Here is a 26,340-nt window from a genome sequence, read left to right as displayed (position 1 = left end):
ACATTATTAAGATTTTATGCTATTTGAAAAACCACTGCACCATGTTTATCCTTGTTAGGATCCAAAAGCATTGTTCAGTCTTTTATCTTTTCCAGACCAGATTTTTGTAATGCATTACTTGCCTATTTATCAAGTAGATGGATTAACAAGGTTCAGCTTGTACTGAACTGATTTGCCCATGTACTATACTACGTGGAAAATCATAGAATCATAGAATATCCGGGTTGGAAGGGACCCCAGAAGGTCATCTAGTCCAACTCCCTGCTCGAAGCAGGGCCAATTCCCAGTTAAATCATCCCAGCCAGGGCTTTGTCAAGCCTGACCTTAAAAACCTCTAAGGAAGGAGATTCTACCACCTCCCTAGGTAACGCATTCCAGTGTTTCACCACCCTCTTAGTGAAAAAGTTTTTCCTAATATCCAATCTAAACCTCCCCCACTGCAACTTGAGACCATTACTCCTCGTTCTGTCATCTGCTACCATTGAGAACAGTCTAGAGCCATCCTCTTTGGAACCCCCTTTCAGGTAGTTGAAAGCAGCTATCAAATCCCCCCTCATTCTTCTCTTCTGCAGGCTAAACAATCCCAGCTCCCTCAGCCTCTCCTCATAACTCATGTGTTCCAGTCCCCTAATCATTTTTGTTGCCCTTCGCTGGACTCTCTCCAATTTATCCACATCCTTCTTGAAGTGTGGGGCCCAAAACTGGACACAGTACTCCAGATGAGGCCTCACCAATGTCGAATAGAGGGGGACGATCACGTCCCTCGATCTGCTCGCTATGCCCCTACTTATACATCCCAAAATGCCATTGGCCTTCTTGGCAACAAGGGCACACTGCTGACTCATATCCAGCTTCTCGTCCACAGTCACCCCTAGGTCCTTTTCCGCAGAACTGCTGCCTAGCCATTCGGTCCCTAGTCTGTAGCTGTGCATTGGGTTTTTCTGTCCTAAGTGCAGGACCCTGCACTTATCCTTATTGAACCTCATCAGATTTCTTTTGGCCCAATCCTCCAATTTGTCTAGGTCCCTCTGTATCCTATCCCTGCCCTCCAGCGTATCTACCACTCCTCCCAGTTTAGTATCATCCGCAAATTTGCTGAGAGTGCAATCCACACCATCCTCCAGATCATTTATGAAGATATTGAACAAAACCGGCCCCAGGACCGACCCTTGGGGCACTCCACTCGATACCAGCTGCCAACTAGACATGGAGCCATTGATCACTACCCGTTGAGCCCGACAATCTAGCCAGCTTTCTACCCACCTTATAGTGCATTCATCCAGCCCATACTTCCTTAACTTGCTGACAAGAATACTGTGGGAGACTGTGTCAAAAGCTTTGCTAAAGTCAAGAAACAATACATCCACTGCTTTCCCTTCATCCACAGAACCAGTAATCTCATCATAAAAGGCGATTAGATTAGTCAGGCATGACCTTCCCTTGGTGAATCCATGCTGGCTGTTCCTGATCACTTTCCTCTCATGCAAGTGCTTCAGGATTGATTCTTTCAGGACCTGCTCCATGATTTTTCCAGGGACTGAGGTGAGGCTGACTGGCCTGTAGTTCCCAGGATCCTCCTTCTTCCCTTTTTTAAAGATTGGCACTACATTAGCCTTTTTCCAGTCATCCGGGACTTCCCCGGTTCGCCACGAGTTTTCAAAGATAATGGCCAATGGCTCTGCAATCACAGCCGCCAATTCCTTCAGCACTCTCGGATGCAACTCGTCCGGCCCCATGGACTTGTGCACGTCCAGCTTTTCTAAATAGTCCCTAACCGCCTCTATCTCCACAGAGGGCTGGCCATCTCTTCCCCACTTTGTGATGCCCAGCGCAGCAGTCTGGGAGCTGACCTTATTAGTGAAAACAGAGGCAAAAAAAGCATTGAGTACATTAGCTTTTTCCACATCCTCTGTCACTAGGTTGCCTCCCTCATTCAGTAAGGGGCCCACACATTCCTTGGCTTTCTTCTTGTTGCCAACATACCTGAAGAAACCCTTCTTGTTACTCTTGACATCTCTGGCTAGCTGCAGCTCCAGGTGCGATTTGGCCCTCCTGATATCATTCCTACATGCTCGAGCAATATTTTTACACTCTTCCCTGGTCATAAGTCCAACCTTCCACTTCTTGTAAGCTTCTTTTTTATGTTTAAGATCCGCTAGGATTTCACCATTAAGCCAAGCTGGTCGCCTGCCATATTTAATATTCTTTCGACTCATCGGGATGGTTTGTCCCTGTAACCTCAACAGGGATTCCTTGAAATACAGCCAGCTCTCCTGGACTCCTTTCCCCTTCAAGTTAGTCCCCCAGGGGATCCTGGCCATCCGTTCCCTGAGGGAGTCGAAGTCTGCTTTCCTGAAGTCCAGGGTCCGTATCCTGCTGCTTACCTTTCTTCCCTGCGTCAGGATCCTGAACTCAACCAACTCATGGTCACTGCCTCCCAGATTCCCATCCACTTTTGCTTCGCCCACTAATTCTACCCAGAATAATAATAATAATAATAATAATAATCAGGAACATATATTCTTGACCCTTCTGCACTATTTATTCATAAAATAAAATGACTTTTAAAGATTCTGTTGTTGAACTACACCACTCTATATGGCCAAGGTCAAGTTCCAGTCACAAAGAGGCAAATGCTGATTGCGTGGTTGATGGAGCATTTTGTCAATTGTCTCCAAATTATGTAACAAGCAACTACAGTATTTTAAATCTGTAGCATATTGCAGTTTCCCTGTTTCTAAATAGGAAAGAAAACCAAAACATTTGTTTTCTGCTGATTTTTCTTAAGAATCCTTACCGTTTAAGTCTCTTAATATATTCCGCCAACAATTACAATTCTTAAGTTTTTGGTTGTCACTTAAATCTGAAGTCAACATGGCTTGAAAGAAACGGCAGCAGTAAAATTCGTTTCTGACAAAAAAGCTTTGTCCCAGATCTTATTCTCTCTTCCTCCTTCTCAGAAGGTCAAATATAACTGAATATCTGTCCTATAACTGGAAAATATAAATAGCTTACTGGTATCATTTAGATTTCTTTTAAATTCTGTTTATTATAACCCTGCTTTTGTTTTCAGTATATGAAAACCAAGTTAAGATATGATTTACACAAAGAGACAGTGCCTCTTGAGAAGCACCTTTACCACCTATTGAAATTACCAACACTGTTGTGCCCAAAAACATTGATCTTGCATGATCGCTGATTAGGATTTGAACAGTTTCAGCTGGCAGTCTCTGTGAAATTAACATACAGACAGGCGATACTCTCTTCTCCGTTCTGTGAATAGGATTTACATTCAACAGCATTCATTAATGACATGATATCAAAGAGCAAGCCTTGACAAAGTGGACACCTAATACCATCTCACTCGGAAAGCAGATCGCTTCCAGAGATGGCATGCAGCCACACCGGCATCCCAAAGTGAGACTAGCTGCATGAACATACACATAGAAGCTAAAGCCTATTGTACTATTGACTGGATATAAAAGTGGGAATGAGGTCTTTATCCAGAACAGAGATAGCATTCATATTTGCAAGAAGCAAGCACAACTTTAGAACTTGCATAAGCAGAAAACCAAACTACCAGAAGAGTGGAAGTATTTTCTCTCTGACCAGGATCTGTTTCAGAAAGGTAGAGACTAAGACACTGGACCAATAGGTGTTGGTTTGTTTGTTTTGGTGAGTCCCATAGTAGCATCAAAATCTCAGGAACGGTGATATTAAACGCTGAGCCTACTGTGAGCTCTGAAGCGTATGGTCTCCATGCAGCCCCTTGTCTTACTTGTGGTTAAGATCACCTTCCAGAATAGGAAGCGAAAGAGCAGTGACATCCATACTTTCCAGTTAGAATCTTTCTTAGCTCCAATAATGATCATTCCATTGATGTGTGTACGCTCATATAACATAGTATTACAGCATTATGAAAGTATATTAGAATTAAGTTGTTCTTGGATCCTTAGCCTTTATTCTGTTACCTAGTTTAAAGTTCTTAGTTTTACTCATAGCTGGAAAGGGATTTGAGGTTATGACTGGTTGTTACTTGTTATCCCCCTTCCTTTTCATCTAATTATTCCCCTCATGGTTCCTTCCACATCCATAACCAGGAGAGACTGTTGTGCCCATGGGACCAGGATAGAAGGCACACAAGGGAAAACTACTACTTCCTTGGCATGCTCTCCTCTTTCCCCATGGGACTCCAGCTCCACAGATAGGGTGGGGAAAGGATCCTAGAGATTGCACTCAATTTATTTTCTTGAAGAGCAAGTAGCAAACAGAGAAAAGGAAGAAGAAAGGAAAAGCCAGCTAGGGGGTATAAAAATACTTTAATTTTGTTCATTATTATCTTGCTGGTCTGTGCCAGAGAAAGGGAAGACTCCATAACTTGTGCGGAAGCAGACCAAACACAGAAAGAATGTTGGATAGTAGTTGTGCCAGATCAGACTAATGGTCCATTTACTCCAGTATCATGTCTCTGAGAATAAACAGTACTGATGATTAAGAGAAAGGTGCAGGAAACCCTGCAGTTGGCAGTTATGGTATAACCTGTTCACAGGAAAACGTTTCCTCCTAATTCCTATTAAATAAAGGTTAGTTTATTCCCTGAAAAATGTCAGTTGATATTCCTTCCAAAACTCATTCTCACGCACTTAATCCTTGTTTTGTGATTATAGAGGATCCCATTATCCATATAAATGTAGACTTTTTTTTTAAATCCTGCTAAGCTCTGGGCCTTTGTGATATCTTGTAGCAGTGAGTTCCATAAGCAAATTGTACATTGTGTTGAAAGCCAATAAAAGGAAACACTTTCAACTAGCTGCTTTTCAGTTCCATTGACTGTCCCTTTGTTCTTGTATTATGAGAAAGCGTTGAGAGAAGTGCCTGACCTAACTTATCTATGCTACTCATTTTGTATATTTATCATGTCCTCCCATATCCATCTTCTCTTTAAAATTAACAGACCCAATCTTTTCAGTCTTTCTACAAACAGAAGCTCTTCCATTTCTCTAGCTGCTCTTGTTGCCAATCTCTGAATCCAATTTTTCCTGTAGATGAAGTAATGTTCGATTCTAGTCACTCTGTGTGGGGGGTTGCCATTAACATATATATTTTTTTCTATATTATTCTCCATCCTATTCCTTAGTCATACTAACATTTTGTTTGCCTTACAAGAGATTTAACAGCTGTAACAACTCCACTTGATAGAAATTGACAAACTGTCCTCAGAATCCCCAAATTTTTATTTTTCACCTACATCTTCTGTTTGCCACTGACTTGCTGTGTGATAGTGGACAAGTTACTTAACCTAAGAACACAAAAGAAAAACTAAATTTATTCCAGAAAATGCCAATATTAAGCAGCTATTTTCTCTGTATACTGTAACTCCAAGGTAAAAAGCTACGTACCACAAAGAACAAGTTTCACCATCTTAATGATTACTTATGAAAAGAGGAAAGTGCTTACTGTTAGGGTAAAACTACTTTAAACACTTGGGGGGGACGGGATGTCATAAATGAGTTTGAGATAGTATCTTTAGAGCAGACAGCATAGAGGGTAAAAGCTATTTTATATGCATCTTTTACACTTCATACAGTAAGTACATTTTTGACTAATTAGAGTGACAGGTAAAATATTACATACAGACTTTAAATATATTCAATGCACTAAAATACATACTTATTTAAACACATACACAAAACTGTAGACATGCACACACAGAGCCATACAGCACTTACTGGTACTTTTTACATGTTCACAAAAAGTGTTAAAAGAATGTTATTCAGATAGGGGGGATAATGTTTACATGGACATGTGAATTCTGACTTTAAGAACACCTGCATCAAAAAACCTATTCTAACTTCACAGATTCTAGTTCAGAAGGCAAAGTTGATGCAAGTGTTGGGTGACAAACAAGCTTCATGTCAGCAACTCACACCAAGCAATAGCTTTTCAAGGCTAAGCATACAGCTAACTGCTTTGCTAATGCAGTAATATAAAATAATGGCAGAAGGCGCCCAATAGCCTTGGTTAGATTCACTGTAAATGCTGTGAGCTTAACCACAGAGTTAGTGAACAAGAGAATTCTGTCCATGTTGAAAAACTTTAAAGGAATGGGCTACATGTCTATTCCTGTAAATGCTTTCCCCAAAATGTGTGTTTTGTTTTTTTACCCACCCTTATGACTGGGGAGGGAAGGGATGGGAGGGAAGAGACAGATTTTCTCAATATTGTATAGCAGGACCAACAAAGGGATGTTCAACAAATGCTGCTTTATTTTTCCCCCCCACAATGCTGCAAATCTGCTGTAGTCTAAGCAAACAGCATTTTTCAGACTGGCAGTATAAGGAGCATTTTCTTGTTTATATAAATCTAGGACTATTGACCTGATTAAAGCTATTGCATTTCATAATCTTAATTAGTCACATCTATTGAAAGATATATCCCTATGCTCTAGGCTTTTGTTTGAATATACAGCAGTTGAGATTTTACTTTCTTTGAAATTTGATACGTTTGCCTATGGTAATGAATATATACCACCTGTTAAAAAGCAGGTTCCAACTTTTATTTTAAATGAATATTTGACAGTTTTGTTCCTTTATACAAAACTGCACATTCCCACAAAAAAAAAAACAACCTAAGATAGATTTACTTAGTATTAGTTAGTAAATGGGCTCTGAATTAATGCAAAACATTTTGCAATATGGGTGACTATGGGGATTATGAGATTTCATGGTCCATAAATAATTAAACCAGCACTATGTAAAAAAACAAGCAAGGGTTTCCTGTACTCAGGGTTTCTTGACTTGGTTAATTTGATCACAATAGAAAATATTATTCTATCATGTGTATATTTGCTAAAAGGCCCCTAAATATCACAACTGTAATAATGTCAAATACTCTCACACATATAAAAGTACACTGACAAGTAAAAGTAAAGTATGTTCTTATTGGCTCTTAAGCTACACAAACTGTTTAAACAAGGTGACATGGCTGGACTTCTTTCAGTTTGGATCAGTTTAACTGACTATTGGAAGCAATCATCTTTGATGCATTCATACTAACCATGCGCAATTTAGCAATCTGCCTTCAAATTACTATGGAAACAGACCTAATGAAAATGCATATATTAAGTGATAAGAGTCCCAAAGACAAGTTTTTCTCCCCCTTCCTCAAGTTTCCACGATATGCATCTGAGGAAGTGAGCTGTAGCTCACGAAAGCTTATGCTCTAATAAATTGGTTAGTCTCTAAGGTGCCACAAGTACTCCTTTTCTTTTTGCGAATACAGACTAACACGGCTGTTACTCTGAAACCTTAAAGTCACTGTTCTCTTTGACAAAAAGGCGCACAAAGAAGACTAAACATTAATCTAGAGTATAAAATATTGAAATATTAAATGAACACTACCTGTGTTAAATTCAAACCTTTTGCAACACTTTGCAAATAATAAACTATGTAGTCAATTTTTTTTCTTAATCCCACATTTAAAAATATCCCTCATTTTAGAAGCATTCATTTTTCATTGATTAGAGGGTCAGATTAATTAATTTGACACAGTTAATATTAACCCTAGTTAACAGATTAAGTTTTACCATTTACTTATATAGATGCACTTATCCTGATTTCCTCCCCACATCTAATCAGCTACAATTCTAAATTTAGTAAATAAAAATAACTGACATTAGGCATTGGAATATACAAGCCATATATCAGGAAAGGAAATTTCTCAACTGTTAGTTGCAAAGATTAATCTTATTATACAAAAGACTGTTGATAATAAAGAGGGTTTGCCTCACTCCAGACTGCAAATATACGTTCTAGAGAGTAGTGCAGGATGCACAAGACAAATCAAATAAATAGCTATACTTGGCAATTTATATTCAAAGAGTAATCCAGTTTTCCCCAAATATGCAGACTGTTTGGATGATAAAAGCTGCAGAGAAAAAGAGAGAGAACACAGAAAAAGAGAAAACATATCAGCAGACTGCACCTCAGTCTCTTTAGCTGGGCTGGTCACCGTCTGTACTTCCAAGGAGCAATTTGCCCTCTTGACCGCGAAGTAAAAGGGGTAATCCTTGGCCACCATTGTGGCTGCAGGAGCAGCAGTTTCGGATGTCACAGCTGATTCTATCCGAGTGCAAAATTCAAAGAAAGATGAGTCTCCCCTCTACAGCGCCCAGCAGTTTAGTAATTGAAAGACTCTGCACTAGGCTTCTGAAAGCACAGCATAACCTATGCAACTCTTGGTCTCGAATAAGGCAGGAAAAAGACAAGCTCCCAGTGTCAGTTAAGAGTAACGCAACACAGCTCATTACTAAATTAAAACCCGCCCACTGGCCCAGGATGGGGGAGGGGAGTGGGGAGAAATACTCAGCTGAATCAGTGGAAAAGAGCAAATTATTTAAACTCACAGTTAGCTACCAGTGGAAAACACTTAGAGAAAATTATGCTATTTTCAGCAGAACATTACTCCTCTTCTCTCCTACACCTTTACTCACCGCTGGCTATGCGTCATCAACGTTAAATGACACAAACATGAATTTTAACTTGACATTATCCCAGCTTGTTCCTTACAGGATAACTTGCAATTTAATTAGTATCTATTTGTTGGGTCCTCCAGACAGTATAGTATTAACAATCAAATGCACAGATTTATGGCAAGTAACCATAATAATGATTAACAACTTTATTATTGTCCCAAATAAAATCCTAGTTTTATTAATTCCCTATGGATTATGTCAGCTGAATTTATTTTATGTGGTGGGTAAGGGCACTAATTCCAGTCTAGGAGAACGGGTGGGATTAAAAAGTATCATAACATAGCCTCACAGCATGTGATTTTTTTAGTTATTAGTCCACATTGTTGCTTTTTCCTGTTTGGCAGGGAGTAGGTTTGTTTTCTTTCTAATTATGCTCTGCATCAGTTGTTTAGGAGAGAACTCCCTCCCCCCATTGTAGCAGACTGGGGAAGTGGAAAAGTACCTTTGCCTGATTTGTTATACAGTAGGATTCAGTGTATAGGCAGCCAAGCGATTCTGTTTGATCTTTACTACAAAGGTAGTGAAAATTGCCTGAAAAGAGAGAGGAAGTGTCAGTGGCCCTCTTGTTACAAGATGAGTATAGGATCTGTCTGACAAAGGAGACAAGGAAAAAGAACGCTGAGAGTAGGACGTTGTGGGAGGAAGAGAACACTTAAGCGCAGTTTCAGACAAGGAGGAGGAATGCAATAAGGAGATAACTTTATTAGAGAAACTGTGTTTTCAAGGACGGTTACAGGGATACATGCGAATACTGTAATTATTTTCTCCAAAGCTTGATAACAGGTATTTGTGCCTTCAGAATGTAAGCTGTTTGTGGGAATTACTCGTATTTGTTCAGCACATATTACCCACTATAGAGTGCTGTGTACAGCTATGGGGCTTTATCAATAAATAGTAAAAATAATAAGTAATGGAGAGGTTATGATCATAGTGTTAGCCTGAGAAATTTAGCATTGTGCTAAGGGACCATATGCACATCCAGAAGTAGGAATTTGGTAGGGTGACCAGATGTCCCATTTTTATAGGCACAGTCCCGCTTTTTGGGACTTTTTCTTTTATAGCACCTATTAGCCCCCCACCCCCATCCCGTTTTTTCCACAGTTGCTATCTGGTCACCCTAGAATTTGGGGTTGTTAATTACTAGTATTCAGCTAGGGCCTATTAGGACTACCAGGATATAGTGAGGGCCATTAGCTCATTTAACAAAGAAGCATCTGTAACATTGGAAGGAAAAGGAAAGAGTGATCAGCATAAGATAAGGTTACACCCTAGTAGTATGCTTAATCTATAATATAAACCAAAAGGCACAGACTACAATGTGTAGATCGTGCAGAAACCTGAGAGCGAGTGTAGTTTATTCAGAAGATTATTGCAGAAGAGAACAGGCAGTTTTTGTCTATAAAATGTCATACACGCAGTTGTTGTATAAATAATAATCTGATATATTATAACCCAAATAATTTATAATTCTAGATTGTAGAAGTTGTAAAGTCCTCAGCTGTACTTTTATATGAAACACTATAAAATATTTTAGTTTATGAAGAGACTCCATATGTTACTTGCTCCCCAAATTACAGGTCATGATTTTTTCCTCTATGATGGTGTTATTTTACTTTTCAATAATTTGCTTTTACTGGGCCGCAGTGACATGTTTGGGTGATATACACCTCTTCTAATACCAGTTGATACAGTGTTAGCACTTTGTTCCTTAGAAAAATCATAACCTCAAAATATGTAGTTTTATGCCAGTCTAGGAAGCAGAAGTCCAGAGAGTATTGCAGCTGTTGTGCTATCTGGTATCAGGCCTTAGAGGCCTTGATTTTAAATAATGCCTGTGTGTTTGTTTATAGGCTTGTGTGCTAACAATCAGCTTCACTTAAATCAATAAGACAAAGTGCCTTTCAGGAGTTGCCCTAAAAGACTCCGCATTCTAATCCTATAAAATGTTTCACAACATTAGCAGTGTTTCATATAGGACAACAGTCTACTGGTTCAGGGATTGAAATAATGAACTCTGGTTTACATTTCCAGGAAATATGCTAGTACAAGGATTCTGCTTTTCCTCTACTGATCAGATTAGTGCACTGCAGTTTAAATGGTCTCTCGTGAGAGACAAGAGGAGACCATTTCAGCAGGGATGCAGTACACCTACTGGTACAGGAAAGGGAGACTCCTATCAGTGTTTCAGAGCAGCCTTTTCATGGAAGGCTAGATAATTATTATCTGTCAAAATCCAGAAGAGGATTTTTCAGACCTCTCAGATCTTTGGCTATTCTGGCAGATATAGTAAAGTTTCTATATAAAAACTGAAATCTGGACCTATAGTCTATGAATAGCACAATATTTTATACATTTAATCTACCAAATCAACATCATGATACTACAATTCCAAGCAATTCCCAGTAAGAGAGAAAGAAGATGTACAGCAAAGGCTTGGAAAACTTTGTGGGTATTACTGACCTGGTAGCCAGTGAGACTATTTCAGTTTTCTGTGTTCCTACATACATTTAATTATATAAGCTACTACTAAATGGTCAATCACATTACAAGCCCATTTTATTTTATGGGCTTGTTGCTTCTCTTCCAAAAAGGAGGAGGACACAACAAAGTGTCTGTATGTTCCTCAATCTACTCTTGTTTGATCTAGGAAAGGTATGCATTTTTAATATCTAGCTCACTCACTTGTTGAATCTTTTCAAACCCAAAGAATGTACTTATATTTGTATTTTTAACAGTATGTGCATATTGTTTAGGGGCCATTGGACACATCCACATCAATTAAAACAACGTAAGCTAATAATAATAATAATGGCATTTCCAGTAGCCAGGCAACATTGTAAACACCCTTCAAATCAACTGAAACCTGCCAAAATGTCACTACAATACTGTATCTAATTCCTTTAAACACAAGTCTCCTTGGGCAAGAGCCTGAGTAAACAGAAGAGTATCACATTATCCCCTAAAAGTTAATTAACTTGGGTTCTGGTGAACCAACAAGGGAAACAGGCTTGTAGATCCTCCACTGAGAATGAGGACTGGAGATAGAGCAAACATTTGAATTTAGGGAGTATTATGTAATGCAACTACTGACCTAAAACAATAGGAGGGTACACAGAAAGACAGTGGCAGACCCTTAGATAGCTAGGACCTAGACCACACAAGGTTTTAATCCATTAAATATCAATATCTGAACAGCATTTGGAACCATGCAGAGCACAGATACAATATGCTCAGTAATGCTCATGGAGCTGCAGAGACCCTTACATTGTACACTAACTGAAACTGAAAGGTGGTCAAGAGTAGCAGTTAAAAATGAAATTTGAAGTCCATCTTGTACAGCAGAGCTATTCCTCAGTATCATTTGGACTCCGTTTTCAGAGATCAGCCAAATCACAGTTGACCATATCTATGCAATTCTCAATGGCTTGCACAAATTTCAACAACAAATGTGTAATATAGGGAAAAGCCAGAATCAATTAATGTGTGCTCTAGTCTAAAATGTTCATTTATGAGTCAACAGGTGGCTGACTAAGGTGGTTTTTTTTGTTTTCTTTTTGAGAAATCTTCTATATGAACTATAATATCAGGCAAAATTTCATGAAGCCATGAAGATAAAATAGTCTGCATAAAATATTTAACTTTATTCCTATGTAAAGAGTATATTAAAAAGTGAGAGAGGTTAAATAATTTCCAAGGAGTGTAAAAGCTGATGTGTCTGACATTTACACAGCTACCAAAAAATCACAAAGAACATTGATTTTGACTTTAATTGTGTACTGTACATAGCTCCTCAAAGTGTATAACATACCATCATTGTGATCTAAGAACATTCCTTAGGCCCCTATCCTATAAGGGATCTCTGTGGGTAGCTGCTTACACAGTCAGAAGTTCCATCTGCACAGATTCCTATGGAGGATCAGAACCTTACATTGTGAATCCTTGCAGCAGGAACCAGTCCTATTTAATTCATCTGTAAAGTGCCGAGTGCACCTCTGGTGCCACAGAAATCGTCATCATACCAAACTGCTATTTCTTAACACAGAAACTAGGAGTAGTGCTATGTATCAATCAATACACCTTACTACAGTCACCCTAAAAGATCTGCAAATACCTTACAAACCATTTAATATACAGAACCACTTGAATGAAGTCAAGTCTGAGGTGGGGAGCAGTTTCCCACTAAACCACAGTATATGATGTCAATGGATATTTAACATCTAGGCAAAACAAGCCCTGAGTTTTAAGTCTGTATCTGAAAGATACTGAGATCTGAAACATACTAGAGCAAATGGTTTCAGAAAGATTAGCCATCCCAAAACATATGCTTAGACCCCTAACCCATATGATTTCTAAAAAAATTACATAGATATTGCATGTCACTTTTACATTTTTTAACCAAAAAAAGACAAGGTGATTAGATGGCACACATTAGGTTGGTGCACCTAATCTTACACTTTTGGAGCATGGAATCCCATTTTTTCTAAGCCAAAAGTGAAGTTGAGTTTGGGGGTTTTATGCTACTCCATATTTATTGACCAAACAAAGGTACTAAATTATTTATTAAAACAATAAGTCTCTGCTCAAGAGAAATGTCCCTGCTTCTGTGCTTCAGGAATAAAGTTACTGGACAGAGCTATGTAGGAAAGACTGGTTGTGTTTGGCTCATGCCAGTGACACATGCTTTGGGGTTCAACCTAGACCAGTAAGGCACTGTGTCACTGTCTGTCCTGTAATCCTAGGTGCTTCTGTGTTGTGCTGCTTTGGCTGAGCACTCTGATGCCAGCAGCCTGTTCACACTCTGGATTGCACAAGACAGATTACTCCTTGCAGGGGGACCTTAACAACCTTTCCAGGCTTGAGTTCTCACCAAAAATGTCTCTCTCTGGCATATTCAACCCCTCTGATTGTAGGGCCCACAAAACCTTATCAAGTTAGCTTCTCTTTTAAAGAGACATTACACAGCAGTTTATTAACTTAGCTGGGGTTGACAAACCCTCCATTTCAATTAAACCACTGAGCTGGTTTATGGTAAAAGTAAAACAAGTTTATTAACAAAAGGACATAGGTTTAAGTGATATCATGTAGAAAGAATAAAGGTAGAAATGGCTAAAAACAAAGTAAAACATGCTTCTAAGACTCTTTGTTAAGTCAGATTTTAGTCTTTTGTTCAAAGAAAATTTTCTCACCAAAGTCTCTTCTTCCAGTATGGCTGGCCAGTTGTCAGCCAGGACCCAAAACAGAGCTCAAAGCACCTGGTTAGCTTAGGTGCTCTCTGCCTCTCTTTACAGTCCAGCAAACCTTTGAAACATATTCTTCAAAAGTGTATCCCCAGATAAAGTTTGTTTACTGAGCTGGGTGTAGACACCATGCTGTCTGGTGTAAATGCCAAGATAACTTCTCCCCCACTTGTGATTTTTTACAATACAAATGATTTTAATGTAATCTCTGATATAGATGAATAGCCCACTGTTCTTGGCCACAACTGGCTTAAGATGATGGCTCCTTTCCTTTGCCTGGAAAAACTTGTTTATCAACTTTCTCAGATATGCCTGGTTTAAAACACATTTTAGTCAGATATTTCAAGCACATCTGTATAATTCTTTGTAAGTTAACTGTACATACATGACTCAAGATGATCACTGAGTTACTAGTTTTCCTGTGATATATTGCATGCCACCTTTTGTACAGATATGGCCACATAGTGTGTGAGGTGCACTGAATATGCTAGGTCTGACAACAGTGGCTGACATAGAATAGTGCAACACCCAGTGGGGCTCCATGCCCCACCAGTGCTATCAGTCACTCAATTTCACAAGTATTAAATGAATCCAGAATACTTGCAAAAAGAAAATATTACACATTGTTCTAAACATGTAGTAGTGTAATAGGGTCAGCACCCACCTCTCCCAAGCAACCCCCCCCTTTCCGGTCAGGTATGGGCCTGCTTTTCTTTCAGTTTTTACAACAGGTGGCACCCACCTCTTGTGAGTGCTCCCTGGATGATAGTTCTTTCAGTGAGTCTTCAGCGATTCTGCCCTCCGTCTGAGTCACACTGTCTGTAGATGGAACAAACAAACCCCTTCCAGGGTATACAATTTTTACCTTCCCACCAAGGCTTCCTCCCTGAAGACACTGCCCTCCTGTAACAGTCCAACAGGGGCCCATCATAGTACCCTCAGTTAGCGTGTCCTTTTTGGCATCCCTCCCTGGACTCAGTCTTTAACCAGACTAGCAGGGCCCATCACTGTACCCTGGCCTGATCTGGCTAGGTTCCGGGCTCAGGTCTTGCTTAATCCCCTTAGCTACCCAGGAGCTCCTCCTTAGCTCCCACCCTGGGCTCAGTCTTGCCCATACTGAGCTGCCTGCCATCCTGCTACTCTTCCAGCCAGCCAGCCAGAAGCCCAGGCTTCCCTCTTCCAGCTCCAGGCTACAACTGACTGTACTGTCTCTGCTACTCCTTTTCATGGGGCCCTTCTGGCCACTGATTGGCTACTTCTCCTGCACCCACTCTAGGCTGCCTGGAGGACTTCTACTCTGCTCTTTTCTGGGAAGGGGTGGCCTCCAGCAGGAGGCTTCCAGACCTTCTCCATCCCATCACAAGTAGGAAGAGATGATTTTGTCATCTTGTACTAATAAACAGCATTTAAAAAGCCAGGATACTGAGCAATGACACAGAGATCTGAAAACTGAACCTAAATACTTAAATCTGGAAAGCACAAAGGGAACGAGAATCTTCAAGCTATACAAACAATTTTTTGTTTTTTGTTTTTGTTATTTTTTAAAGTACAGTCGACAAGGAAAAAAAAAACCAGTGAAAGCTGAATTCAGCCTGAGGAAGAAAACTGGAAAATAGAGTGTTGAAGGTGTCTTTTTTTTTCTTTTTTTTTTTTACCTGATCATTGCCAACACATTCCAGTTGCCTTTAGGCAGAAATGCAGAACGTGTGATTAAACAGAAATATTTTGAAAATCTACACCCAGGAGTTGATTTACTGTCTTCCTGACATGCTGGTATTCTGACTGCTTAGCACATTAAAATCCAAAATCTGCTTTGTATAGCTATTTTTGAAAGATTAAATGAATAAAAAGAAATCTGTGTATATTACTGATTCTTAATTCTTCTCTTTATTAGGAATAGTACCCGTCTAAGGACAATAGGAGCTGTGTAAAGGACACTTTATTTCATTTTACAGTAGCAAGACCTAAATCAACAATTCTCTACTTGTTTTTGGTCTGTCTTTTGGCTGTGTTGCATAATAACTATCCAAGCACTAGTAGCAAAGATTCAGTCTCTCTCTCTCATAATCTTTCTTGGATTGCTGCTGGCAGAACAAAATTAAATGCTAACTTGCCTGGATGAATTTTATTCTCAAGTGATTCAAGTTTGGGTCAGTTTTTCACTTTGATCTGTTTCTTCCTCCTCTGCCCTCTGCCTTATAGAGCAGAATCAATCAAATCTAGACTATAAGCTTCCTGATTAGAGTCTGAGAGAAAATATCTAGTAGGGTGGTGGTGTTTTTTATTTTGTTTTTTCTTTCATGTTCCTAACTTATAGGAGAAAAATAACCAAAACATATATGTTACTGTGAAGGTATTCATACGGTATGAATTCCAAGCGACTAAGCACAAAGCTATTAAAAGGTAGACTATATAGAAACAGTTACAAAGCTGCATTATTGTTTTTAGATAGACACTATTGTTCCAAAAAAATAAAGGGCACACAGAAAAGAAACATGATAACTGTAAATAATAGGGTTGCTTTGTTTATTTTTTAAAAAGACCATGTCGTTATTTGACACACCTTGGTTCTCATCCTGATCTCACTTACACTAGCACATCTCTATTGGCTTCAATGAAGTTATTCCAGATTTACGCTGGCAGCAGAATATAGAACAAAATCTTTCTTTACTATAAAAAGTGGCTCAGAGCAGCAACATCTCCATATAGCTCTGGGTAATGTTCTAGGCTATTGGTATATTATGGTCACTGGAAAAGCTGCTAAGGAATACCAATACTTATGTAAGTTACAATGCACAGAAGTTCTCAGAAGAAGACTGAACAAGTTACAATCCGTGGTAGCAATATAAGGGATGTGTATCACAAAAAGCAGCATAATTTGGTAGGAAATGGGACCCACTTACTTAGTAAACAAATTACTCCTCTGAAAATGTTCATCAGCGTAAGTTACCATTCCAAAATGACTAGTATAAATTAATCAAACTAAAGGTGCATGCACATATCTTCCACCACATATATATAGAAGCATTATCTTTTTACTGCATCAGTTTCCCTCTGCCCATTATAACTCCTCCCTGGAGTAATCTTAAGGTAATTCCACCTTTGGAAAAGGAAAGAAAGTTTCCCTCCAGCAGGTCAGTTTAAACACAACTGTGGCCATTTGAAGCTGCTCAGAGTTTGGATGTAGAAAAAAGTCCTGTCAGTGATGTTAGAAGGTAGAAAGCAGATAGATTACAAGATAAAATTTAGAATTCCAAATATAATCGTTCACATTTTAAACTACTGAGCACTTGATTAAAAGCACTGGTGGCTTAGAAATGGGAATAAAATATGATTAAAGGATAAATAGTTAAAATCAAATTATCATTTAAAAAACAAAACAAAAAGGTGTCAAAACTTCATGGGCTGAGGCTCTTACTAGTTAGGCCCTAATCCTGCAAAGGCCAAGCACAGAGCAATGGAACTCTGCATGAGAGTAACTACGTATCTACCTTTGACAGTGTGCAAGATCAGGACCTAAATTTTGATCATTCATTCAGACAATTTTCTAAAGACTGGCTTTGAAATGACTTTCATCTGTATAGCTTATGTAGGGACAGAAGACACTCAAAGAATATTGCTCATTTACCCTCATGGCCATTACTAAAACTGGCTGAAACTGATGGAAATTTCTCTTGAACCAGAAATCCTGAAAAAAATTGTTTTTCAAACACAGACACATGAAGTATGCTCCAGCAACATGCAGCTGTGAAACCAACAAGAATATCTGTTTCAGTCAGCAGCTGCTGGGACTTCCAGGGTTTGCGGCTCCAGGGCAACACTGTTATATGGACTACACCATAGCTTCCAGACTATGGGCTAGCTGGCTCCCTGGACTGCCTGACTCCTGAGTGGGCAACATGACAATAGGCATGTCTAGGGAGCCAGCTGAACTTGGAATCTGGAAACCATGGGGTCCCCACCCTGGGGCAGTCTCCATGGTGGGGCACATGCTCCCATAGCAAGATGAGTGCATCTGTCTACCTGGGTTGAGGAACATACTCCCAAATACAGTGTAGACATACCCCTGTCAGGGCTTCCAGGACTGCTAGGCTCCCAGTTCTGCAGCTGGGAGCTTGAAAGCTCTGAGAGTCTCGTGGGCTTTCAGGGCCCCAGCTCCACTGCAGGGAAATCCTGGAAACCTGGCATGGTGGGGCTGACCCAGAGACAGAAAACCTGGGCTCCCAAACAGCCCACCAGGCAAGCTGGTCGAGAACCAAGTGGCTTTCCACTGCGTGCGATTCAATGAGAATTCTTCAACCCAGACTCATTTTCATGAGACATTTTGGGTTTAACAAGCCAGCATTTCCTAACACTGGAAAATTTCCAATCAGCTCTAACAATTACTTGGTTTTTGTAGCAAAAGATGCCCTGACCCGAACCCAGGGGTCAAAGTTTAAATAGGAGTCTCCACTGGCTTCCAAGCTCTTCCGTGCTTACTATTCTAAAGTGCTACATTCTTACCTAGAGGTGCATTTCAATTGTGCTGGAATAGGGGGGGCAAATCCTCTATGTACATACTGCTGGGTAAACACATATGCATTTAATAAAGCACTTTGGAATGAAAGATGTTTCTTTTTAATTTGAGTATACTCCGTGGAACAATCCTGCACTGGGAGGGAAAAGGACAAGATGACCTAATGGGTCTTTTCCATCTAACTGCTTTGATTATAGTGAAAAGTCCTGAGAAGTTAAAGGACAGCTGAACCTGACAGCATTTGCAGAGATAACTGTGCATACACACAGGATTTATCCCTGCAAAGATAATAGAAGGCTACTTGTAAAAATGGCCAGATTTCATACATTGAAACTCCTTTCAGGTTTGACCTCCTGCAGCTCAAGACTAATAATGGCCCACTGAGAAAATTACTAAGAGTTTCATGCTTCTCCACCCTTCTCACACACTCAACAATGCAAACTAATTACTAACCATGGTGGTCCCTCACTAGGGAATGTAGAGGGTGTGGTAAGGCAGGATAAAATGGCTCCTTTCACAAGCTACATTTATAATAAAGAAGTTGGCTGGGGTTGACTTAATATACATATTTTGGGAGCGTGTTCATGGGGTAGGGGGACTGGCTTGATTTATTAATTTTAAACTGTGTGTGTCACGTTCTGTTCCAGATCATCACGATGAACACAAATACAACTGCCCTTTGCTTCATTTTTAAATTAAAAGTTTGACTTTATAGAGAGGGAATGAATGGGAACTGCCTGTATGGTATTTAAGAGAGATTAAGTGTTTGTAATTTAGACAGTTATGTTAAATTATAGACTCAGGTATCTAGTCTTTAAGGGAGGAAGCAGAGGAGGAGAAGGCAGAAGCTCCCTGTTGTCTGAGCTGCTACACAGTGTTATTATTTTCTCTGCAGGAAATCCCTGCGTCTCGCCCAGTGGCTCTCAACCTTTCCAAACTACTGTATCCCTTTCAAGATTGATTTATCTTGGGTACCCCCAAGTTTCACCTCAGTTAAAAACTTACAAATCAGATATAAAAATACAAAAGTGTCACAGCACACTATTACTGAAAAATTGCTTACTTTCTCATTTTTACCACATAATTATAAAACAATAAAACATTTGGAATATAAATATTGTACTTACGTTTCAGTGTATAGTATACAGAGCAGTATAAAAAAGTCATCTGTGTGAAATTTTAGTTTGTACTGACTTCGCTAGTGCTTTTTATATAGCTTGCTGTAAAACTAGGAAAATATCTAGATGAGTTTATGTACCCTCTGGAAGACCTCTGGGTAACCCCTGGTTGAGAACCACGTCTCTAGCCCAAGGTGTTTATATTAAGAAACCAGAATAGTGATCCTCAGAGACTTTGCTACTATATGTGAATGTATGGGCTTTGGTGTGTCTGGGCAGGGGGCAAATGAAGAAGGGATTAAAAAAATCAGGAGAAGAAATCTCTATCCATTAGTCCATATTATTTGTTAATGTCTTCCAGAAAGAAAGTTAAATGTAAGAGGGAGCATGATCTAGTGGATAGGACACAGGACTAGGATTCTGAAGTGGGCTCTGTTCTGAGCTCTACTACTGTTCTGTTGTGTAACACTGCCCAAGTCACTTCCTCACTCTGAGCCTCTGTTCCCCATTTCATCTTTTGCCAGTCTTGTCCAGTAGATTGCCTCTTTGGGGCAGGAACTTTTGTTTTCTATGGGCCCGTACAGTGCCTAGCACAATAGGGCCCAAATTTCTGTTGGGGCCTCTAAGTACTGCTTAACATAAATAACAATAGCAATAACAGACGTTTTGTTATGGTAAGGACAGTAGGGACACTGCGCCTGATCTGGCTTCCATTGAAATTAATGGCAGAACTCCTATTCCCTTCACTATTGCAGGGTCACATCCCTAATAAATATTTTATTTGCTTAACTGCACTAATTATAAAGCATGTTATAGCTTTCAGTGTTCAGACATTCAGTTGACTTCTGCTGCTCTACTAATCTTTGCCTCTTAGTGCAATCCTCTCTTAGTCTTGTGAAGTTCTCACGAATTACTGAAGTGCAACCAACCTTTCATAAAGATTTTATTATTTTTACAAACTTTATTTTAGAGTGTGTTATTACCTGGTACTCCAGGCAGCTGGTATACTCAAAATCCAAATAAAATAAAATATTCTAATACTCCTAAAATACAGCATCAGCTTTTTGCTTAGTTTCCAGATCAGAAGTTAAAAAAAGAAAGCCCAACCCATGAATTATTTCATAACAATAGTCCACTATTATTTCTTTTAATAAATACTTTTGTTGCCAAACTGAAATTAGGTATACAAAGAACATCCAAGTTTCCTGAGTTTAACTACTTTGAATACAAGCCCAAATGTTAACTTTATTTTTTTATATTTTCCTGAGCCTGGCCTTTCCTTTGCCAGATTACAGCCAAAGCAGATGCCAGCAGTATTTCCCCACCCTGAGTTAATAACTCAAGTTATTCTGGCCTACTTTGAGCAAGGATTATAAAATGTTCACGTCCCTTTTCAGCGTGGACCATCTTTTTCCTCATATAACTTTTTTATACACACCTAAATGTAGAGGTATGGTGTGTATTTTTTGTTTCTTTACCTTTTTTTATTGGAGAAACTTGTATAAAATAGGAAGACAAGTAACACACTCATAAGGATGAAATATAAAGTAATTCACACCAGTGTATTTTCTCATTAAGGGCTTGATTCAAAAGCCCATTCAAGTCAATGGAAAAACTTCCCATTTACTTTAATGGGCTCAAGGTCACAACCCATACTAAACCGATTCACACTATATATTTCCACTATGAGCAAAAATCTCAAACTACAAATTGGTCCACAACCAGACACAAATGAGGGCAATCTGAGATGTAAGCCTCCAACCATGAGCACTCATGTAACAAAGGCTAAGGCTACACTACAGCTTAAGACAACATAAATTATGTTGCTCTTGGGTGTGAATTAGCCACCCTGAGTGACATAATTTATGCCAATTTAAGCCGCAGTGTGGACAGCGCTATGTCAGTGGGAGAGCGTCTCCTGCCAACATAGCTACTGCCACTCGCACACCAATGCAGCTGTGCCACTGTAAACTCTCTAGTGTAGCCGCTCTAAGCCAACAGGAGAGAACTCTCCCATCGGCTTAATTGCTCCAGCCACCACAAGTTGTGGTAACTATGACATAGCGCTGTCCACACCAGCGCTTAAGTCGGCATAAATTATGTCACTCAGGGGGGTGGCTAATTCACACCCCTGAGCAACATAATTTACATCAACTTAAGCTGTAGTATAGCCATAGCCTAAGTAGTTTTCTTGTAACCAGCAATGCTCCCATAGCTCTGATAATCTGGGACAGGAGATCCCCATGCTTGCTCTTGAACCCAGGTTTCCATGAGGCAATGTAGTGCCTTCCCATTTGAATCGTCATGAAATGAGCATTTGGTATGGACTATTTTGTTTGTGATGGTCAATTAACCCGATTAAAAAAAACTTGACTATCTCCATGAGATCTGAGCTAATAAAAAGCAGATAAAAATCAAGAAGAAAATACCAACCAAGCAATCTCTTATATTTTACTGGAGGTGGAGCTAAAAATAATACTTGTAAATGTGGCATCACATCAAGTAACAGAAGTTTCCTTGCAAAGATCAGATAATGTATCAACAACGACAGAACTATTGTACAGCCAGTTCCCATTGTTTTAGTTTTCTATGATCATAGAAATGAGCTTGATAGTAAAGGTTTTCTGAAAGCTTAACAATAGGACAGAACTACATCTTCTTTTATGTTCAATAATATTTTTCCTTTATCCCTTAACATTCAGCAACAAAACAAACATCACAAATTAAAAATGGGAGATGACAGTGAGACTAACACCACCATCAACTCTCATCTCCTTCTTGGTCTTTCAGCTTCTACCCTGGTATTTTCCCATCACAGCTTGATGGCAATACAATTTATTGGAATAGGCCAATTTATGCTCCTTGACCAAGAATTAGGGGGGTTGGGGAAGTAGGTTCCAGAAATTCTTTATCTTTCAGCGCCAATCCTTAGAAGTTATGAGGTTTGCTTCTTTTTGAGGGCAAATTGCATAGAAATTACCCATAGAACAGTAATTTTAATACAAGATTATATAAAAAAGAGAGAAAATTGTATTAAAATAAAATAAATGGTTTGCTTAACATGTAAATTTACGCTTCTCATGAGCTAAACTAGATAAGGCATTCTCAGCTTAGTTACAGTCAAAAAGGGTAAAGTGAATAGCTTGTATCTCCTGAAAGCAATCCCCTATATGGTCCCTGTGATCAGCCTGTCAGCACTACTCTGCTGTCTAGAAAGAGATGAAATGTCTCCTTTCCTCACTTAATATCCTTATAAGCCCTCAGTACTGATCCAGAGGAACTAGCCCCACTTTCCAAACCAGTTCTCTCCAGTTATCTATGCACACAGAAGGGTTTGGTACCCAGTTTCAGATTACACCTTCCAGGAGACGTTCCACTGAACATGATTAGTGGCCATCTTTCAAAGGCTTAACAACCTGCTTCACTTTTCATCTTTCAGACTTCCTTGGCTGATTGTTTCTAGTTGTTATGAGGCCTCTTGCTCAACCCCTTTAAGCAATTATTTCCTTTGCCAAGAAATAAAGATTGTGAGCAGGTCCTCAAACCTTCCATCATAGATAGCTTAGTTTCTTAATAGCATAGATGGCAATTAAGCAAAACTGCCATTAAGGTAAAATTTCAAATAGATTACATAAAACAAAAATCACTCGAAACATTACTTAACCTTAAAACGATAATAATAAGCACATCACCACCACATTAACACACATAAAAATGAGCTGTTCTACATATACTTACAAATTCAGTTATTGAATTCCTGCCACAAAGTTTGACAATAAAGTATGAGTTTAAAACTACTGAATAAGCTAGAAAATATCACTACTTTTGTTTGCCAATCAAGTTCTGGGAAGGGTGGGGGCACATCTTGGCTTCAGGATAAGGAAATTGAGAGGAAATGTGAGGTTTATCACTAGAATAATCTGCCACACACTTTAATCTCCCTTTAAAAGATTATAACAATATATTTTAAATGATCATACGCTAATATTATGCTATTTTTTACAATATTTACAATGATGGTAAATCGTTTGTTTTTGACAAAATGTGCCAACTTTAATATGGTTCTAATTTTCCAGCTACCTCCGTAACTTAGTACACCCAACATTTACAACTGATATTTTAAGTCAAACCTTTTTATTACCAAAATACACTTCATTTATTCTTAGTATTCCACATATGGATTTTTCACCTTGAGATATAATATCAAGACAAGATTCTATAGACAAATATTTTGGCACACAATCTAACTTTGTTATATAGACTTACAATTCAGTGGTTTTTGCTGATGAAAAATAGTAATAAAGCTTGGCACACACAGTTTGTATCTTCAAAGCTCTGTACAAACATAAGCTTATTAATCCTCACAAAACCACTGTAATGCAGGTAAGTAAGTATAATGGATCTTAGTAAATGGCTGCAGGGTAGAGTGAAAGAAATGGAAAAAACTTTAAAATGAACCAAAAGCCATGAATTCTCTTGTTTTCATGATGAGGGTTAAACAGTAGGCATGTCGTAGTAGCAGAATGCCTTGATTTGTGGAAGCAGTTAGAATCACTTTCTCACTTGGTTAAAAAAGTCCTTTTCATTCCAACAATACAGCCATAGAATTCTTGGAAATATGCGATTCTAGTGTTAAGTAAATTCTTATGCCTGAATTTTGCATGTCATAACACATCTTTGGTAACAGATGGCCAGATTAATTTCCATTTTGAAAACAAATATGCTCCAAATATTCCACTATTAAATTATCATATACCTTGCCAGAGCACTACAGAATGGAACAGAGACAATACCATGAATTATCATACCATATTTTTCAGAAATGTCTCTAAAAAAATGTCTGCCTGATGTGTGCTAGTCAGCAAGGCTTTTGAGCACCTTAATGAGGGAAATTATCAAAGGGCTCATAATGCTTCAAAAGAATTATGCAAACTAAAATAAGAGCTGATTAATCAATTGGGCTTAAATGCTAATGACATGGGCAAAAATAATGCAGAGTCATGATGTATCCTTCAGATTTTATGGATTACATAACATGCAAAAAGCTAACGTGCCACTTGAACTACGTTTAAAAGGCATTTCTAACATATAAAAAAATGTGGTTAATTGGCAGGAGTGCAGATAGTTAGCAAGCAAAATCCTTTCAGGGGTGATTTTGATTAGTAAATAATATGTTAAGCTGTCTTGTGAGATTTCCTATACTATCTGGTGTTATTTAACTCAGTCACTGTCCAAATAATTTCTTGAAGTATTTCCATTTCCAGTCCAGGATAAAACTACAATTTAAGCTTAGTCTAAAACGTGGATTTCAGCCACCAGCTCTGCTACACTTTGTATGGCTGCAATGGTGCAAACATCTGTACTGAAATCTTGGCCCCATTGAAGTCAATGCAAATTTTGCCATTAACTTCAGTGAGACCAGGATTATACCTCTAGTAGAGATGAGCTGCACCAGCATTAACTGTGATTTGAACTGTTCCAAAGTACCCCAGTTTCAAGTGGTTGGTACCAGGAAAAATTAAGGACCTAATCAACTCTCTCCCACTGATGTCAATGGAAGCCTTTCCATCATTTCATTCCTATCTGAAACTGGTGCTATAGGATGAAGGAGAAAAGTCCCTATCATACACAGAAGCATGAGGCAGAGAGAGGGAGATAAAAGGAGAAGCAAGAATGAAAATATGTTTCTTCTTTGGCTGCAGGTTACAGTTTCCTGAAAATAATGACATTGCCTTTATTTGTACCTGCAGTGATACTTACTGGGTGGAAGTTTGATGCTACTAAGATGCTCATAATATACTTGTAGCATTCCACATATCATAAGTTGGGGATTGGTCCTGCTTTGAGCAGGGGGTTGGACTAGATGACCTCCTGAGGTCCCTTCCAACCCTGATATTCTATGATTCTATGATAAGGGAAAAGTAAGCAGTGTGCTAAACAAGAAAAGGAAGGAGAAATCACAAGAGAGAGCATGTGCACACAAGCATGCATGGCAATGTGTAAGAATGATCACTAATCTTTAGGTACTGTGACAAGGTTGGGCCAGATGGCTACAGGAGAGTAATTTTTTTTTGAAGCAAAAATATTTTTATTTGCATAACACACTTACAAAGTAAAAACAGCAGCATATGCAATATGTAACACAGCAACCAATCACAATTGTTTTCTCATTAGCTTCAGGGGAGGGAAGTGTTCAAGCTTGCCCGGGCCCAGAGCGGGGGGCTTCCTCGACTCTCGTGGTCTTGCACCCTTCCGAGTTACCTGGTGGCCCAGAGCGAGGGGGCTTCATTGATTCTCGTGGTCTTCCACCCCCTCAAGTTACCTGGCACCACGCCTGAGTGTCACCAACAATTCCCTCTTCTGAAAGCTCCCAACAAGAGGGTCAGGCTGTGGGGTGGACAATCCGGGGGGGGGTGTCACTTGCACTCATATGTGAAAGGACCCCTCTAGGGTGGTGGTGTCCGCAGCAGCAATGGCTGGGACTGGGGTCCCTTACTCTCTCCCCCAATCAAAGGGTCAGACAAAGGGACCCGGACGGGGACACCGAGCAGAGAACCTCAGACAGCGCCCACTGCTCCTCAAAAGCATCAAGGGAGTCAGTGGACGCCGCCCAGAGGAACTCCGCCTGGATACGTGAACAGACCGAGGATCGGAAAAGAGCCCCACAGTCACAGGAAACTCCATCGGCCAACCTCCTCTCTCTGGTTTTATAGATGGCCGTTTTAGCCAGGGCCAGGAGGAGGTTAACTAGGAGATCCCGCGACTTTGTGAGGCCACGGATGGGGAGTGCATAAATAAAAAGGTGAGGGGAAAAATGCAACCAAAAACGTAATAGAAGATTTGTGAGGAGCTGGAAGAGGGGCTGCAGCCTGGCACACTCCAGATATATGTGCGCCAGGGTTTCCCTCACACCACAAAAGGGACAAGTATCTGGGA

General features: G+C 39.4%; 1 protein-coding gene across 4 annotated transcripts in view; it reads right to left on the bottom strand.

The window, feature by feature from the left end:
* ARHGEF3 (Rho guanine nucleotide exchange factor 3) overlaps positions 1 to 26,340 on the bottom strand; it is a 312,784-nt gene that overhangs the window by 69,604 nt on the left and 216,840 nt on the right. For 2 of the 4 annotated variants that reach the window (XM_073351504.2, XM_073351507.2), the window contains exon 1: positions 7,984 to 8,237. The exons of the other annotated variants lie outside the window; for them this stretch is intronic. In XM_073351504.2, coding sequence (XP_073207605.1) covers positions 7,984 to 8,079 — 96 coding nt within the window. In that variant the 5' untranslated portion in view covers positions 8,080 to 8,237. Of the gene's footprint in view, positions 1 to 7,983; positions 8,238 to 26,340 lie in introns of those variants that run through there. 4 annotated transcript variants of the gene reach the window in all.

The sequence above is a fragment of the Lepidochelys kempii genome, chromosome 7, assembly GCF_965140285.1.
Source record: "Lepidochelys kempii isolate rLepKem1 chromosome 7, rLepKem1.hap1, whole genome shotgun sequence".
In the NCBI taxonomy this organism is placed as follows: Eukaryota; Metazoa; Chordata; order Testudines; family Cheloniidae; genus Lepidochelys; species Lepidochelys kempii.
The sequence above is the reverse complement of the archived record's forward strand: the minus strand, read 5'-3'. Positions and strand labels throughout refer to the sequence as shown.